General features: G+C 38.6%; 2 protein-coding genes across 12 annotated transcripts in view; one reads left to right on the top strand and one right to left on the bottom strand.

The window, feature by feature from the left end:
* shn (zinc finger protein schnurri) overlaps positions 1-13,334 on the bottom strand; it is a 53,666-nt gene extending 40,332 nt beyond the window's left edge. For both annotated transcript variants that reach the window (XM_089469407.1, XM_089469409.1), the window contains exon 1: positions 11,979-13,334. In XM_089469407.1, the coding sequence (XP_089325533.1) occupies positions 11,979-12,009 (31 nt within the window). In that variant the 5' untranslated portion in view covers positions 12,010-13,334. The remainder of the gene's footprint in view (positions 1-11,978) is intronic.
* A 1,468-nt stretch (positions 13,335-14,802) lies between these two features.
* Positions 14,803-16,225, top strand: part of LOC108615669 (G protein-coupled receptor dmsr-1) — a 54,888-nt gene continuing 53,465 nt past the window's right edge. For 4 of the 10 annotated variants that reach the window (XM_089470679.1, XM_089470678.1, XM_089470675.1 and 1 more), the window contains exons 1-2: positions 14,803-15,114; positions 15,300-15,513. The gene's annotated coding sequence lies outside the window, so the exon portion shown is untranslated. The remainder of the gene's footprint in view (positions 15,115-15,299; positions 15,514-16,225) is intronic. The other 6 variants (XM_089470673.1, XM_089470674.1, XM_018010332.2 and 3 more) reach the window with 5 other exon arrangements.

The following is a 16,225-nucleotide window of genomic DNA, read 5'->3' as shown; positions in this document are numbered from 1 at the left end:
GATACACACTCACACACCAATACACACACGCACTTGAATGGAAGTGAGATTGAGGCTCTCCTTTTGCTTTGTTTAACCTGTTTTTGGGGCCCTTTTCAAATGCTCGTTCAAGATATACACAGTAAGGGTATATCGGCTTGCAAAGTTTGACTATTTGAATAGAATATATTTCTCTTTGGAGAGAACCTCGTTCTTATCTCAAACTGTCTTAGAGCTTTCCACTTAAATCAACGTTGAGCTACTTTAACAGTGTATTAATCCTGAGCTCCTCTACAGCTAGACCAAGCATTACACATTGAGGGAAGAACTTCTTCCACATTTCAATTACTGGGCTAACTTCCTCCTGAATGAAATCGATAAATATTGATTTTCCTAATGGGGTTTCCTTATTGTTGTCACTCTTTATAGGTACCAGGCAGCCGTTCATGCCCATCTGCAATATTCATACTTGCTATTTACGTCTCTGGTTTTGGTTTGGCTTTTGGGCCACTTAACTTTTTATTTTATCAGAAATCACTTTGCCCATTCTGCGAAATTGTTATAAGTATGTATGTCTGTATATAATACACCATATATGTATATGTATTTGTATATAAGTAGACACATACTTACAAATGTTGAGCACTTTGGGAAGACATTTACTTGGTTCGCCATATTTATTGCGGCTTGGGTTCAGCTTAAAGCCGCCCAACAGGTGTTAAAGAGGCTTTTTTTACCGTGAAAGATGGGCAAGGGCTGCAGACATTTAAAATTTATGTTGCTAACAGAGCTCTGTAAGCCTCCGTATGGTACTGGATGTTGGTTGAGTCTATACGAATTGATTGATGGAAATGATTGATAGATCCGATAGAAATTCAATTCACTTTGTAGTCTGGTAGAGAGAGAGGGAGAGAGAGAGAGAGAAGAAACCCTCGACAAGAAATGTCCATTTGCTGTTGTAATAATTTTGGCAACACTCGGGCAGCCCATTCAATTGATATGAGCTGATAAATTATTGATTTCGTTCTAATCAAAGGCAGTCTAATGAAAATTCTTAGAAATTATAAGCGCGATAAATTTGAAGTGTGAATGTGCGAGTGTGAGAGTGTGTGAATTGTTAGTCATCGAAAAGATGATATAAAACTTGTTTCGATCGCTGCAAGTTGAGTGTTAGAAAACGTATTTCACGTCAGGTGAATCATCGAGAACAATGGAAACTCTCGATTCACAGACAACAAACGTTTTGTGGGGTTATGGATATCGACAGAGAGACAGAGAGTGAGCAAGAAAGGAGAGTGGAAGGAGGAGAATGGCTGTGTTGTCATTCAAAATGATTCTGTGCTAATATTTGACATGACTCGGCTCTTGTTGTTGTTGTTGTTGTTGTAGCTGTGTGGGTGCGGCTGAGGCTGGTGCTGAAATCATTTTTGGCCAAATGTCGGGGTAAACGAGCAGGGCAGGGGGCGGGGGGCGGTGATGTGCTCAACTGGGAACAGGTTAAGCTGCCATTTGGCATAAGAATTGTGCTACGTTTGACCAGAGCAAACAAACGATGCAGAGGCGCAGCCAAAGGGGGCTTGCCTAACTCTGTAAAGCCAGTGCAAAGAAAAGCGAAAATTTAGCCACAGAGGCGTAGTCAAAAGAGGAGCTCAGAGCAAAGCCTTAACTGACTGCTGAAGAGCGGGCAGCTTAAGAGGAGTTTTGATATCCATTAGAGTGAAATCCAGACAAGTGCGACAATTGTCGTAGTCAAAAGCGTAATCAGAGAGACGTAGCTACAAAGGGACATAGGTAGGTAAGAGCTGGGAGAGAGACTCATTTGACTATTGAGGCATAGATGAGTAGTTGAAGGGGAGACCTCAAGAGGAGTGTATCTCTGAAAAGAGTGAAGCATGCAGAGACGTAATTGAAGGGCGACTGAGTAAGTGAGTGAGTAGATTCATACAAGACATATATTACCTAAGCACAGAGACGTTGCTCAAATGGAGGGGAAATGAGGCATGTGAAATAATTTAATTGTAGTCCGCATAATAGCCTATACTCATATATAGATTATATGAGAGCTGAATGATATAATACATTGAGGCTATAGTCCAAAGAGTTTTAGTTTACAGTTAAAGTTAGCCTTATCTTGGTCTATAAAATGTCAGTTGATGCTTTTTAAATGACTAAATATGCATATGACATATGCTAAGCAGATGCGTAGTCAAACGAGAACGAGGAATATCAACTAGCTTATCTTCATAGATGCTTTGTTTAATTATATGAAAATGATATGATAAGTGATTCATTAAGCGAGTCGAAAGAGTCTCCTACGTATTTTGAACAAGTTTTCTTTGACTAGAAATTTCGAGTCTTACGTAGCTCAGTATTATATCTGTCATATCTACATTCATATTTCAGGCAGAAGCCTTTAGTCTAGACTGGGAAACAAATTAGTTTATTCCCGAATGATTTGATTACAAAATGATGAAATTTATTATATGACATATACGAAATTGTATTAAATGACATCGGCACAGAGGCGTGGGCATGGGGGATTTACCTTCAAGAGTTCTCTCATAATGATCAGCATGTGAGCAGTTAGTTGAATATCCACTTTGAGTCAGTGCTTTGATAAAATGACATAATTTCATATCCAATTTCAATTTCAACTCAGTCAAAGTTGAGCAGTGGCGTAGCCAAACATAATCTATAATATCTAATCCTCTGATCATCTAATCTATTATATAAATAAATACAATTTTTATCTATTTCAATATCTATCTAATCCCATATATGAATAAATACAATTATTTATTTTAATGTATACCCTATAATTTATACATTTCATCATTCCACTCCCCTTTTGATCTACGCCTCTTTACGCGATTTTGCAGCCCAGTTTACAGCGCGTGTTTGTCTCTCGGTGTTGTTGTTATTATTCTTGACTTTGCTTTGTTTTTGTTTTTTGATATTCTTTTCTGCTGAGCTTCCCCCACATATTTCTCTGATTTCAGCAACCGGCCCAAACGATGCTCGAGAAAAAATAAACAGAAAAAAACCGGAATGAGACTGTTTTTTCACTTCGGTTTGTGTTTTTTATTCGATTTGGTTATTTTTTGGTGTTTGTATCAGGTTTGCTTTGTTGTGGCTAAAAGCTGAAGAACTTCTTATGGCATATGCCTAAGATTTTATAGAAATTTACGGAGTATACTATAGTATAGGGTATACTCTAGAATGAGGGTTTGCATGAGATTTTGTAGGGTTTACTCTAGTTAAAGATTTGAGGTTTACAGAGAATACTCCAGTTAAGAATTTTGCGCTTATAGACAAGAGAGACAAAGCGAGGAGCAGACACAAACAGAGACAGAGACAGAGAGAGAGAGAGAGACAGAGAGAGCGACAGAGAGACAGAGAGTAAGAGATAAGTAAATAACACAAAGCCAATATACCCGTCTCTATACTGTCTGAGCGAGTATACTAGAAAATGGCAGTCAGAAAACTAATTCAAATCAAAATAAAATCGAAATGAATATCAAATACACTCACACACATACATACTCCCACTCACTAATTTGAAATTCTACTTGAGTTTGGCTCCGCACAACACTTGAGAATTGTTGTTGTTTCTATTGTTGCTTGTATTCAGTTTCTTATTCTTTTAAAAGTATTTTTTATGTGGAAATTGATACGAGATTTGAAGGATTTTTTTTTGCAATTTTCGGCACTATGAAATAGTTTTTCTTCGGTACTTCATGAGCTTGTTTGCTCAGCTGCTTTGTCCAGAAACAGCGAAAGACACTTTTAGCAGACAGACAGACGACCAAATCTCGAGCATTGTGCAGAGTTAGCCTGATGGGAGGGGGAGATATGGTAACCGAATACCAATTCAAATGTGGGTTATATAATGGGAAACTATTCTATGATAAGTTGTATAGATAGAGAGAGGGTGTCAGAGGTAGATTGCCAGAAAACGAGAGAGAAGTAGAGAGAAAGAGAGAGTGACTAAGGTGAACTCTGTTATCAGTCAAAAAGTTCCATCTACGTAATTGTGAAATCAAAAATTTGTTGCATCTGTTTTGTTTTTGTACGATTTTTGTTGTTTTCTTTCGATTTTTTTCGTTTTTCTGTTGGCTGCGAATCGAAGCCGCTGCCAAATGAATTTTCGTTTCGTTTCGGGGCGCCGTTGACCGCATTCAGCATTGAACTACTCCAGCGAAAGGTTATCAAAGAAAGCAGCACGAAATAAATATAGATTGGATTTCAAGTTGTTTGCTTTGGCTCAGCTGAAGGCAATTAATACGTATTTCATACGTATTTCATTGATTGATTGTGTAAGATGGACGTCGAACAACTATATACATATATGTGTATGTTAGAGCTGGTGTATTTATGTATATTTATATATATGTAGCTATCTGCCTAAGCAAAGCCTAATCAAAGTCTGCAATATAGCTAAGCTCTATATACCCTGTGGAATCCATTGAAAATAGGGTATAAGGTGCAAATGCTTGTAGCATGTAGAATAGAGTATATATAGAATAGATTGACTGTCTGTCCAAGAAAACTTAGAAAACCGGAAAATAAGATATCTTTATATTCTTGCCTATATAGAAGATCAAGTTTCTGTCGATACCCAATGTCGATAAATATCGATAAGTTGAGCGGATCTTTTGATACTTAACTGGAGCAGTATCAGAGCCTACGACTTGATGTATTTGATTGGCATTACAGCTCTCATAAAATAGTTAAATTTTCTATCAAATCATTCCTTGATATCTGAACGATCGACTGTCGACTCTGCTTAACTTTGTTTAAATTATGCGCCTCACTGACAAAGGAAATATTTGTGCTAGCAGCAGCAGCTGCTGCAACAACAATAAAAACAGTTAGAGCTACGCAGATACTTAGATACGTAGATACTTAGATGCGTATCTTGTGGATACGCGGCTATATGAGTCCATGGCACGAACGCATTCCGGCACGTCCTGTGGCAAACGCAAAAAAATGGTATTAGGTTATCCTTGCCACACACACACACACAGTCCCCCTCTGTCACACACACACACGCACACACACTCAGAGTGGAAAAAGGCAAATGGCCTTTCACGGTCGTTGCCGTTGCTTCTGCTGTTTGAACAACTTTTTTTTGCCCAGTTACAGCAGGCAACGAGGTCGGGGTGCCGATGAAAAGGCTTCCTAGCTGCTCTTCCTACTCTCTCTCTCTCTCTCTCTCTCTCTCTCTCTCTCTCTCTTTGTTCTCTGTCATCTCTCACGCTCTCTTTGCAAGTGGCCCACACATTTTGGGTTAAACTTTGTATGCCCTGTGGGCAACTCGAGCTATAATGGGCTATGCTTAACTAGAAAATGGTTTGTGAAGTTCAGTCAAGCGATGATGCAGACGTGACACGTGAAAGGCACGAGCTAAGCAAGATTAAGGGGTATCATGGACTGATTAAATATGTATGTTATAGTCAAATTCTAATACATTTCGAGTATTTTCAGGTTACGTTGGGGAATATACATGAAATAATACATTTACCTTATTAGAGAGGGTAGATAAATGTATATTGATGGCACAATAAAAAGAGAAGCATATGTGAATAAAGAGATTAGAGAAGGTCAATTGAGCTACCTATATCATAGAATACAGGGTATCTTTGAGTCGTGCTATTATGATTTTATATGCAGGAATTTATAAGATGAATTTACTTCTTTCAGGGTATCCTTTAGTCACATTTACAGGGTATCTTCTAGCCTACTATAAATTACTTAATTCATAGCTTTTACAATTGTATAAGAATAATTAATAAATGACAGAGAAATGAACTGATAAAACAGATTATATTTCAATCAACTGTGACTACAGGGTATCTTTAAGTCGTTGCAGTACGCAGCACAATTAAACTCGTTTTCATTGTTGCTGCTGCTGCTGTTGCTGTTGTTGTTGTTTTGGGTGGGTGGTTAAGCTGGCTTTTCATTGCTTTGCGCCTGCTGTTGCCACGCTCGAGCTGACTGTCGAACAACGTCATGCCCAACCTGAATCTCATCATCATCATCGCCATCATCATCATCATCTTCATTGGTGGGCGTCTGTTTGTTGCTCTTGCTGCTGTTGTTGTTGTTGTTGTTGCATGTTCCTCGTGCTGACGTCGAGGCAAAACTCGAATCGTGCAACCCGCAAAAGGCAAATAAAACTTTATCATTTGGGGAAGCCCTGCGCTTTCATAGACCTGCCTGACTGTATATGCGTTTGTGTGTGTGTGTGTGGGTGGGTGTATACACTCACCATCTCTCCCTCTCTCTCTCTCACTCACACATACACTTGTATTTAAACACGCGTTTTTGTTTTTGCTTTGTTTGTTTCATTTTTATTCCTTTTCGCCTGCTGCCAACAATTTTCCTCAATTTCTTTTGCTTTTTTCGCTTTTTTGTTTTTCTTTTTTTTTCATTTCTGTTTTTTGTTTTGCTCAGGTATGAGGTTTTATTTTGGCTTATTGCGGGAGCTGATTTTCTGTGTGAGTTTGTGTGTTTTTTCTTTTTTTGCCACTTTCAGCTTGGATGTGTTGACCTTTTTTTTCTTTTTGTTTTTCCTGTAAATTTTCTGGGCGTGGCTGCTGGCAGTTGCTTAAAGACAGGAATTGCGAGAGCGAGCATGCTGGGGAGGCTTCACTGTATCTGGTTCTGGCTGGCGTAATGGGCACGAATTGCGGGAAATTAAGTTTTAATTTGGTTCATGAGCGCACTCTGAAGTGGGAGTACTTGAGCGAGGCGTATGCACACTTATCGATAATTTATCGATTGCGTATTGATGAGAGCAACAGTGAGTTGCATAACCGGATTAAATAATAATGAGTTCAATGATTATTATTATGTGCCAAATTTATTGAGGATTATCGATAAATTATCGAGTAGTATTCCCATAATAATGGGGAACTGTTTGAAACGGTTCAATATGCAGTGAGCTATGAATGAACTATCGATATGATCTTAAGTTCTCTAGTTTTTGAGTAATAATATTGTTGCCCTTCGTCGGTTCATCGATTAGCTATCAATGTGTTATCGAATATTTGTCATTTGTTTGTGTTTTGTGCTTGACACGCCGCGCACTTGGGGGTCTTCGCCTTGGCTAGTGCCCAAGGGTCTATTAGGTCATCCGAAGTCGTGGGACAGCCCTTAAAGTCAACCGTTAGCAGGGCGCTCAGTCAAGCTAAGCCACGCCTAGACCCAGTTGCTATTAACCAGTTACCTGTTAACAGTTACAGTTACACTTAAAGGCACTTTCGCAGCTGGCTGAAAAGCAACCCCCATATCAGGAAAAGGGCCCAAACTATGTACAAAGTGAATCACACACAAATAACTAAAAGCCCCATTCCGCTGGCAAAGCGGAATGCGTTGCCAAAGGAAATGCTCAACAAAGACTCGGCGAATCTGATAGAAAAGGTAACAACAACAGTAACAGTAATGGCAACAGCAGCAAATGTAACAAAAACAAAGAGCGGTATATAAGGAATTGCCAAAGAGGCGCAGAGACGCCCGAGCAGAGTCAAGTCGACTTGAGCAAGCAGAGCCGCCGCTCTCGCTCTAACAGCCGCTCTCCCTCGTCCACTTCCACTCGAGCAAAGCATAAATTATCAGCACAATGGGCAACAGTCAAGGCAATGGCAAAGGCAAAGGCAACGGGAAAGGCAACGAGAAGAGGCACAGGGAAAGGCAAAGACAAGAAGCGCAGAGACACAGGCAACAGGGCAAAGGAATGCCAAATGACAACAACAAAGGCGCAAGCACAAAGGGGGTGGGTTTGCTTTGCATGCGAAGCTAAGCAGAGCGGCAGACAGAGACGGAGTGAGAGCAGAGGCCAAGGCAGAGTGAGGGACGCACAGAATGAGCAAAAAAAAAGCATGCCCGGGCCAAAGTCTATTTTAATTTTGACGTAGTTAGTGACACAGAACGTTTGGCCAAAACAAATGGCAACAAATGTGCTCTAGCAGTATGCCAGACTAGCAGATACCCTGTAAAAGTCGATGTAATGCAATAACTTTTTTATCTACAGCGCGATTTTGCTGGAATTTGCAGAGTTTGTTTAGCAAAATGATATCTCTTAAGAAAATATATTTCAAAGTGGGGTATATAGGTGGACTATAATTTTTTACTTTAAGCAAATCTCATATCATATGAAAAATTACTTTTAACACACTTTGTTATATTTACAGGGTATCTACAAACTTTATCATATTCAAATTATCATTGAATATTACCTTCATGCTTATCTCTTGTCATTATCATAACCATATACTCTATTAATTTAATCCTTATCTCTAATCTATGCAATTGCCACTCTATGCATATAAAGCTGACCTTCTCGCATTTGCTGAAATGTTTCCAGGGTATTCAAAGGGCGTCGCAGGCAAAGCAGCAGACAGTCGTAGCCAGTGCTAAAGGCAGCTCAAGTGTCCTATTCGCTTTGAACATGTTGCGCCTGCTGCTGGTTTGGCTAAGTATTTGTATCTGTGTGTGTGTGCGTCGGTGTATCTGTAGCAGTTACACAGATAGCGAGGAAATCGTATCTGTATCTGTGTAGCGCAGACTTGGATTTCGACTTTGGTGTGGCGCGTGGGCAGCGAGGCATAAGAATGCCGCCTCATGCCACAAGCGGCAGACAGTGGTCCGTCCGGCTCCACGCTGTGGGGGCCCGCAACAAAGTAACACAGAAAATTGTTGCACGTTAACGGTAAGGACAGCTCAAAGGGCGTATTAGCTATGGCAAGCAATTGGATATTGGATAAAAATGATAAACTTAACATTAAAGATACTTTTTATTGAAAACGTGGCTGAAGAGAAAAAAAAAGGAAGTTGTATAGCCTAGAAAATAAATGTAGTCACAGATACTGTGGAAATATTTCTACAAAGCTGTACGGCATAGGGTAAAAGGGAATATATACCAAGGCATGGTAGACAATATCAGCTATACCTATGGCTAGTATACCCTACAATAGTCTTATAGAAGTTGCCAACTTGCGCTGCTGCTTTAACTAATAGTTGTTTATATGGAAAGGTTAAGGTATATGAAAAGTAAGGTATCCACTATGGCACAATATTTTATCATAGGGTATTCCCTTTTCGTCTTGTCCCAATAGTGGCAAATCTGAAATTTCTTGTTAATAAGTTTCAAACTGCGGCTCTAACAAGTCTGTGTAACAAGTAACGTGGCAACGGCTGCGAATGCTCGACTGTCTTGTCTGCTCAACAGCAGTTGCCGCCTACCCACACACACACACACACACAGAGACACATATACACACACTCATACAAGTCGCTGTTGGTGAAGTGACGTTAAAGTATCTGCGCATTCGCTTTGAGTATCTACATCAAAAAGTTGACTTGCTTTGTATTTGTATCTATAGCTGGGTCTGTCTCCGTGTGTATGTGTGAGCGCCAAAAGTTCATGTGGACCCAGGCAACCACCTCAGTCGCCCCCTCCCTCCATCACCTCTCACTGTTTATGTGTATATATACATAATTTTGTTGTTTTGTCTCGTTTTCTCCTCACAGCAGCTGCAGCAGCTACGACTCGCGCTAGCTAGGCGCGTGTGTGTGTATGTGTGCGCTTGGGGATTACGTAAGGGAATCCCCAACATTTGCAGCGCAGTCAACAACAGCAGCAACAACAGCAAACAACAACAACAAGAACAGCAGCAGCACCTAAAACGAACGAAGCGAAGCGCTGAACTGCGTCAGAGTCAGTTGCATGTTTTATGCATGAATTGTGCTGCTGCCACGCCTCCGCCGTCCCCTTCCCGCCACCACGAGCCAGCTGTAGCCCCAGCTAACCGCCACAGCCGCCCTTTAGCAGCTTCAACTCTGTGCGCAGCAAAATAAAATATAAAAAACAGCAGAAGAAGAAGAAAACGCAAATAAAGTATCTTATAGATACTTTTGTGTATGTTGTGGGGCTCGGTGGGGGCTGTGTGTGGGGGCGTGGTGCTGTGTAACAAGTGCGCGCTTGGTTGAGTTTCAAGTAGAAACATTGCTGCAAGCTGCCACGCCCCCCACCGCTGCCCATACGCCCACTGGCAGCAGCAGCAGCAGCAGCGCGACCTCCTGCAGTTTTACAGTTGCTTTTGCTTTTCTTTTTGTTTCACTCGCTCTTACTTCTTCTCCCTCTGTCTCTCTCTCTCCCAGCTTTTCCTTCTTCATTTTTTTATAGTTTGCAAACTGTAAAATATTTTACTTTGTCGTAGAACTTTTGCCTGCTTGCAAAAGTGGGCGTGGGTGGCGGGTGGGTGGGCGGCGCAATAGGGTGGGGGCGTGTTCGGTTACTTTTGCATATTGTATTCGTTTTTTTGTTGTTCAACTGAGTTTAAAGCGCGGCCAAAAAGTAATCTTTTAGCTGTAATTGAAAATGTCTGTTTTGCACCCTCTCTCTCTTTCTCTCTGTCTCTTGCGCCCTCTCACCCTCTCTCTATCTCTCTTGCGCGCGCTCTATCAATGTATCTAGCTCGCTCTTGGCTTTTCTATTTCTATTAACATTTGTTGCCTGTGGTGAACTTTTGTTTCAGCCTTTGTCCTTGCGAATACCCTGTAAAAAGGCGTGGCAGGCCTAGAGAGTGGTTCGCTACAAGTTTTGATGTATACTCGTGTTAGATACATCAACTCATCCATCAATAAATCATTTCAGTTTTCATTTATTTCATAAGAATAATATTTAATCAATGAGTCAATCAATCAAGCTGATGATTGAATCAATTACGCTGCCGCCGAATTCGAGTGATCTGCTTCCTGCGTGAACTATCATCAGTCAATCAATCAATCAATCATGCTATAGAATCACTTCTGTGGTATACATATATCTCATCTAAATTTCAAACAGTATTACCTAGCTCTTCTGCTATTTATCGATAATAGTTTACCTTCTATGTCAATCAGTCAATCAAAGTTGATTCAGTCATATATTTGACTGATGCGTGGTATCTGCTAGTCAATATTGACTTCTATTGCCCAGCCATTTGATAGACAAGTAGTTTCACGCATACTAACGCTTGCCTATTTCTACACACCCACACACACTCACACACACACACGCAGCTGTGGCTCTGTTTATACAACTACGGCCTTGAGCTCAAGTATCAAGTTTTGAAGTTAACGCATGTCAACAGGCGCAATAAAAAAGGATATTGTGTGAGTGTGTGCTTGTGTGTGAGTCTCGAATGTTCAATTGTTGTAATGTGCATATACTTATGCCACAGGCTGTGCATATATACACACATACATATATACGAGTATATAGAGCTACTACTACATTTGCCTATTGGGTTAGGTTATTAGGAAAGGAGCTAACTTCCGCTGCTCGCATGTTCAATTGCTAGAAGTGTGCATATACTTATATTAAGGACTGTATGCATATACTTATAGCAGCAGCTGTGTAGGCATAATTGAACCAGTAAAAAGATTTTTACTGAATTGTGGCTCATTATTAGGACTTTTCTGAGTAAACTTTAGTTACAGACTGTACAGATTCTATTTACATACTTTTTCTATATACTGTGGAGTGTTAGTTACTCTTATAGATTGAAGACTATGAAGAGACTGTCTATCTACTATCTCTACAAACGGAAGCTTTCTTAACTATATATGTATATTGTATATATTCCACTTGGAACTGAATGAATTGTCAATATATGCATACATTTCCAGTTTCTGCTAAATATGCTATAGACTTGTCCTATATTTTCTTAGTCTATATTCCATTGAATCTACATTGAATATACATACACTCGATGTTTCACCTATCTATATGCTAATGCTTATATTACCGACTGTTGACATAATTCCCCTACAGACTGTAAAGTTTTTTTTCGTTAATATTCCAATTGGAAACTGTGAACAATTGGATATATGTATATTACCGCACACAGTCTAGACCATTCACATACTTCCTGAACAAACTATGCACTTTTTACTCTATATATTCCAATTGGACATAATCAAATTAGAATTAAATTATAGTTTGTACTTACTGCCACGTCCGCTGCCCTTGCGTCGCGCCATTGTCTATCCACTGTTTGTGCGTGTGTGTGTGTATGCCCAGTGTCCAGTGTCCAGTGTCCTGAGTGTATCCTTTATGTTGCTTCCGTTTGCCTGTTTGTTTACAAGGCTCTAGTTATGCGCCGACATCGTGTGAGTTGCCTCGGACTCTGCGACTTGATTGATGTGCAATATATATATGTATATATATATGTTAGACAGTCACGCCTGACACGCCCACTGGTGTGGTGGGGGTGTGTGTGTCCTTGCCACGTTTCTGTTGTCCTTCGTGTCCCTTACAGCCAGGCCAGGACGTCTCAGCGCAAGGCAAAGCAAAGCGCTCGACTTGTTCGCTCTTGTGGCCTGATTCCGTTTGCCTTTATATATGTATATAACTGTATATATATTTGTGTGCTAGTGTAGTAGTGCCATGTGTGTCTGTCTGTCTGTGTGTCTGTGTGTGAGCTATGATGACGTGGCTGTTGCTCGCTTGGCTTCTGGCTGCCCGCAATTCGCAGTCAAAGGCAACATTTTTCCTTTAATACAATTTCCATTTCGATTCTCTCTATATCTCTCTTTCTTTCTCTATATATATAACTGTATAAAATGCTTTAAAATATGTCAAAAAAAGTTTTTACTATGCTTGATTTTTGATTTTTCGTTAAACTTTTTTATATATTTTTGTTGTGTTTCTTTTTGTGGTCGTTTCTTTTGATATGCTTTTTGCGCGTTTTTTTTTGTTTTTGTTGTTTGTTGATTTTAAATTGTGGTCAAATTTAGCCACAAACCACGTGGGATTTGTCTGCTGCTCAAACTTCTCTCTCTTCTTCTTCAGCTTGTTTTGTTTTGTTTTTTTCTGTTTGTTTGTTTGTTTATTGTCGTAGGCCGCGATTTTCCCGTTTAGCCGCGCGCGTGCAACAAGGACGGCAAGCGTCGAGCATGACGTATGACAAAAACAGGCCAAAAGCAATTGCGTTTGCTTTTTTGCGTTTGTTTTTGAATTTGCTTCGCTTTGCTTTATTCGCTTATATATTTTGTAAGGTTTGGGCAACACGTTGCGTATACGCAATGCACAGACTTAACATGCAATTCAACTACTTCAATATATATGCATATATTGATAGTTAAACAAATCTACATGTATTTGTTATCAATTTTCCTGTATGTGTGACACTTTCAATATGGCGCGTATGTGTATGTGTGTGTGTGTTTGTGTGTGATTTCTATTAATATAACTGAAATATATTCGCTGCTGCTGCTCTACGAATTGTGTGTGAAGCGCGCGAATAACGAGAGGCGTGCGTCGACTTCGGCGTTCACGAACAAACAAGACGCGATGTTAATACAAAACTGAGCACTGTTAACACTTAAGTGCTTCGTGCTGCACGGCACAGGCCGAACAAGCGCGCACGAACCCACACACACATAGCGAGCGAGAGAAAGAGAGAGAGAGTGGGAACTTGTATTGAGAGCACGTAAAACCTGCTTGCTGTGCTTGGCCAGCGCTCTCTTCTTCGTGCGCTCACACTCTTTGCCGGTGGCTTTCAATGGCTTTGCGTTTGCTTTCAATTTGTCGTCGCTCGCCTTTGCTTTCAATTGCTTTTGGGTTTTGTTTACCTTTTTTTGTTGTTGTGCGCGCTGCGCATGTTTTTGCTCTTAAAGTGGATTTTCTGATTGAAGGCGTATTTAAGAGCGCGCGCGTCTTGCTTATAGCTTTCGGATTGTGCTCTTTGCTCCCATTGAGTGTGAGTCTACCTGAGTGGATTTTTATTGAATTTGTTTTTTAAATTTATTAAGAAACTCAGTCAAATTCTTGTTTTCAGTCATTTAGGCGGTTTATATGTTGCCAAATTCTGATTTATTTAAAACGTATTCATTAAACCATTTTATTTGCTTATATTAAAATAATTTGTATACTTTTAGGCGGAAAATTTTAATTTATTATTTTCTAATTATTATATTTTGATTTATTAAATATTATTAGTATTTTCGAGTACACAAAAATTGTATTATTAATTTTAAATAATGTTACTTAATTTTTATTTACTCCAAAATTTAATATTTATTTATTTTTCTATTTTGTATGATTATTTTTAATAATTTTTTGTTTGTTTTAGATATGTTTTGGTAATTCTTAAATAAAAGTTATAATTCATTTCGATATTTTTTTTTTTTAGTTCTTAAATTACTGCAGTTTTTGTTCTTGAATAATACTTGGGAACGCAGTTATAAGAACAAACCAAGAACATATTTTAGTATAGTTAAAGTAATAAATAAAAAAGTTTGACAAATGTGTTTTTTGCTTTTGTCGTTTCTTCTTCTTCTTTTGTCTTGATGTTTCATCAAAGGCAATTGAGGTAATACTTTTTTCTGTCGAGGGTTATTCAAAGATGAATTATTTTTCTTGAGTGGGTGTTCAGAGTGTCGCAAAGCCCACACAAAAAAGGCGTGGCAAGTGAAACATTAGGCATTAAATACAGAACAGGGAATACCCCTACTTGGCTTAGCACTGCTCTTTCCTTCTACTTAATCACTTACACAGCTTTCTCTCTCGCTCTCTCTCCCTCTAAATATACATATATATATTACTACACTTCCTCTGTTCCACCTCTTTCCGCCTGCCTCTCCTTTTTCCGTGCTCTTTGTAAACGCAACGGCATCAATGAATCTTGCCTCAGCTGTTTTTTGTTTACATCTAAAGACGCAGGCGCCATTTTGCCGGCCCTTTCCAATGTTCCAGCCGTTCGAATTTCGCATTGGAAAAGTAGGGGAAATTCGGTTTCGAACATGCCCAAGTTTGGCGCCAAATATCGCCGTTGAGTGAATGTGCCACGCAGTCGTGCGACAAAAGCGCAACCGAAAGGAACACGCCGAATCGAGCGCGGATCGAACGTTGAAGCGAAAAATATTTTAAAAGAGGCTCTTGAAAGATACTGAAAATTAAAATAAATAAATAAACGGAAAATAGTAAAAAAAAAAAAATAAACATAAAATAATTAATAAAAATCTTATAAGTACTTACTCTTAAATTGAATATTCAGAAAATAATACACGAATTTAAAAACGAAAAATTCAAATTCAGTGAGTGCAAAACTTCGAATGGAATTTATAAAAAACATTACAATGTTTGTATGCATATTTAAATGTATTTATAATTTAACAATTTAATAAATAAATTATAAAGTTATGTATTACTTACGAGGAATAAAAAATAAATAAAAATATAAAAAGAAATAAAAATATAAAAATAAATAAATGTAAATACAAAAGTTGAAATAAATTTGCATTTAAAATATTTTAATAATTAATTTAAGGTTTTACAATATATGAAAAAAGTATTGCTAAAAACAACAAAAAAAGTAAAAAGAAAATACATAAATTAAAATTGAGCCCTAAATTGGAGATTACAAATGTGTCCCAAAACATACATTAAAATAAATTATAATTTATAATTTATGCAAAGAAACATTTATGGATTTTCCTAAAGTTGCATTCGCATTAAAAATGAAATAAAATCGCCATAAAAATGTAAATATCACTTTCTCTCTCTCGCTCTCTCTCTCTTTCTATCTTCGTTTAATATCATATTTTAATGCCACTTTATACTCGCTCTTGCTGTGAGAACGGGCATATTAGTTGTCTGCAATGTGCGTTTATCTAAAGAGAAGGTGAAGCTAGTTATATCTAAGTGCAGAATCTTTATATAAACTGTAAAGACTACGCGAAAAGGAGGCGTGGCAAAAAGCGCGTTGATTTAATAAGAAATTTAACACAGTCTAGGATCTGTGTAGCTGGAAGGAGTATTAAGCAGTTGTACATGCCCAACTTGCTTTTATTATTCTTCTACTTAAAATTGAAATAAATGAAATTTTCATTGCCTTCAATATGAGCATAAACTTTGAATTTTTAATTACAAATTTAAATTTCTGAAATGTCTATTAATATGTGAAAAATTTACAGTACAGCCTGCGCTCGTTGAATTTTAATTTCTGTTTTCAATTGATAGTAAAGCGATTAAAACCCAAAGGGAAAAACAGGTCTGAGTTTATTTTTGCGAAGCGTGCCCATATTTAAAATTGATGGAAAATCCTTGCCACGAGCGAAAATTTGATTTGTTTATTAGAGAGGAAGACAAATGCGATTTTAATTTGATTGCCGCCCACGAGTTATAAACGGGTATATTGGTTGTGCGTAGGGAGTGTGAATGGGGCATAGGGCATAAAAGACTAGTGGCGGAGTA

Source organism: Drosophila arizonae, chromosome 5, assembly GCF_054131065.1.
Source record: "Drosophila arizonae isolate 15081-1271.41 chromosome 5, UAZ_ARI_1.0, whole genome shotgun sequence".
Lineage (NCBI taxonomy): Eukaryota > Metazoa > Arthropoda > Insecta > Diptera > Drosophilidae > Drosophila > Drosophila arizonae.
Note: the sequence above shows the minus strand (reverse complement) of the source record. Positions and strands in the feature narration are given on the sequence as shown.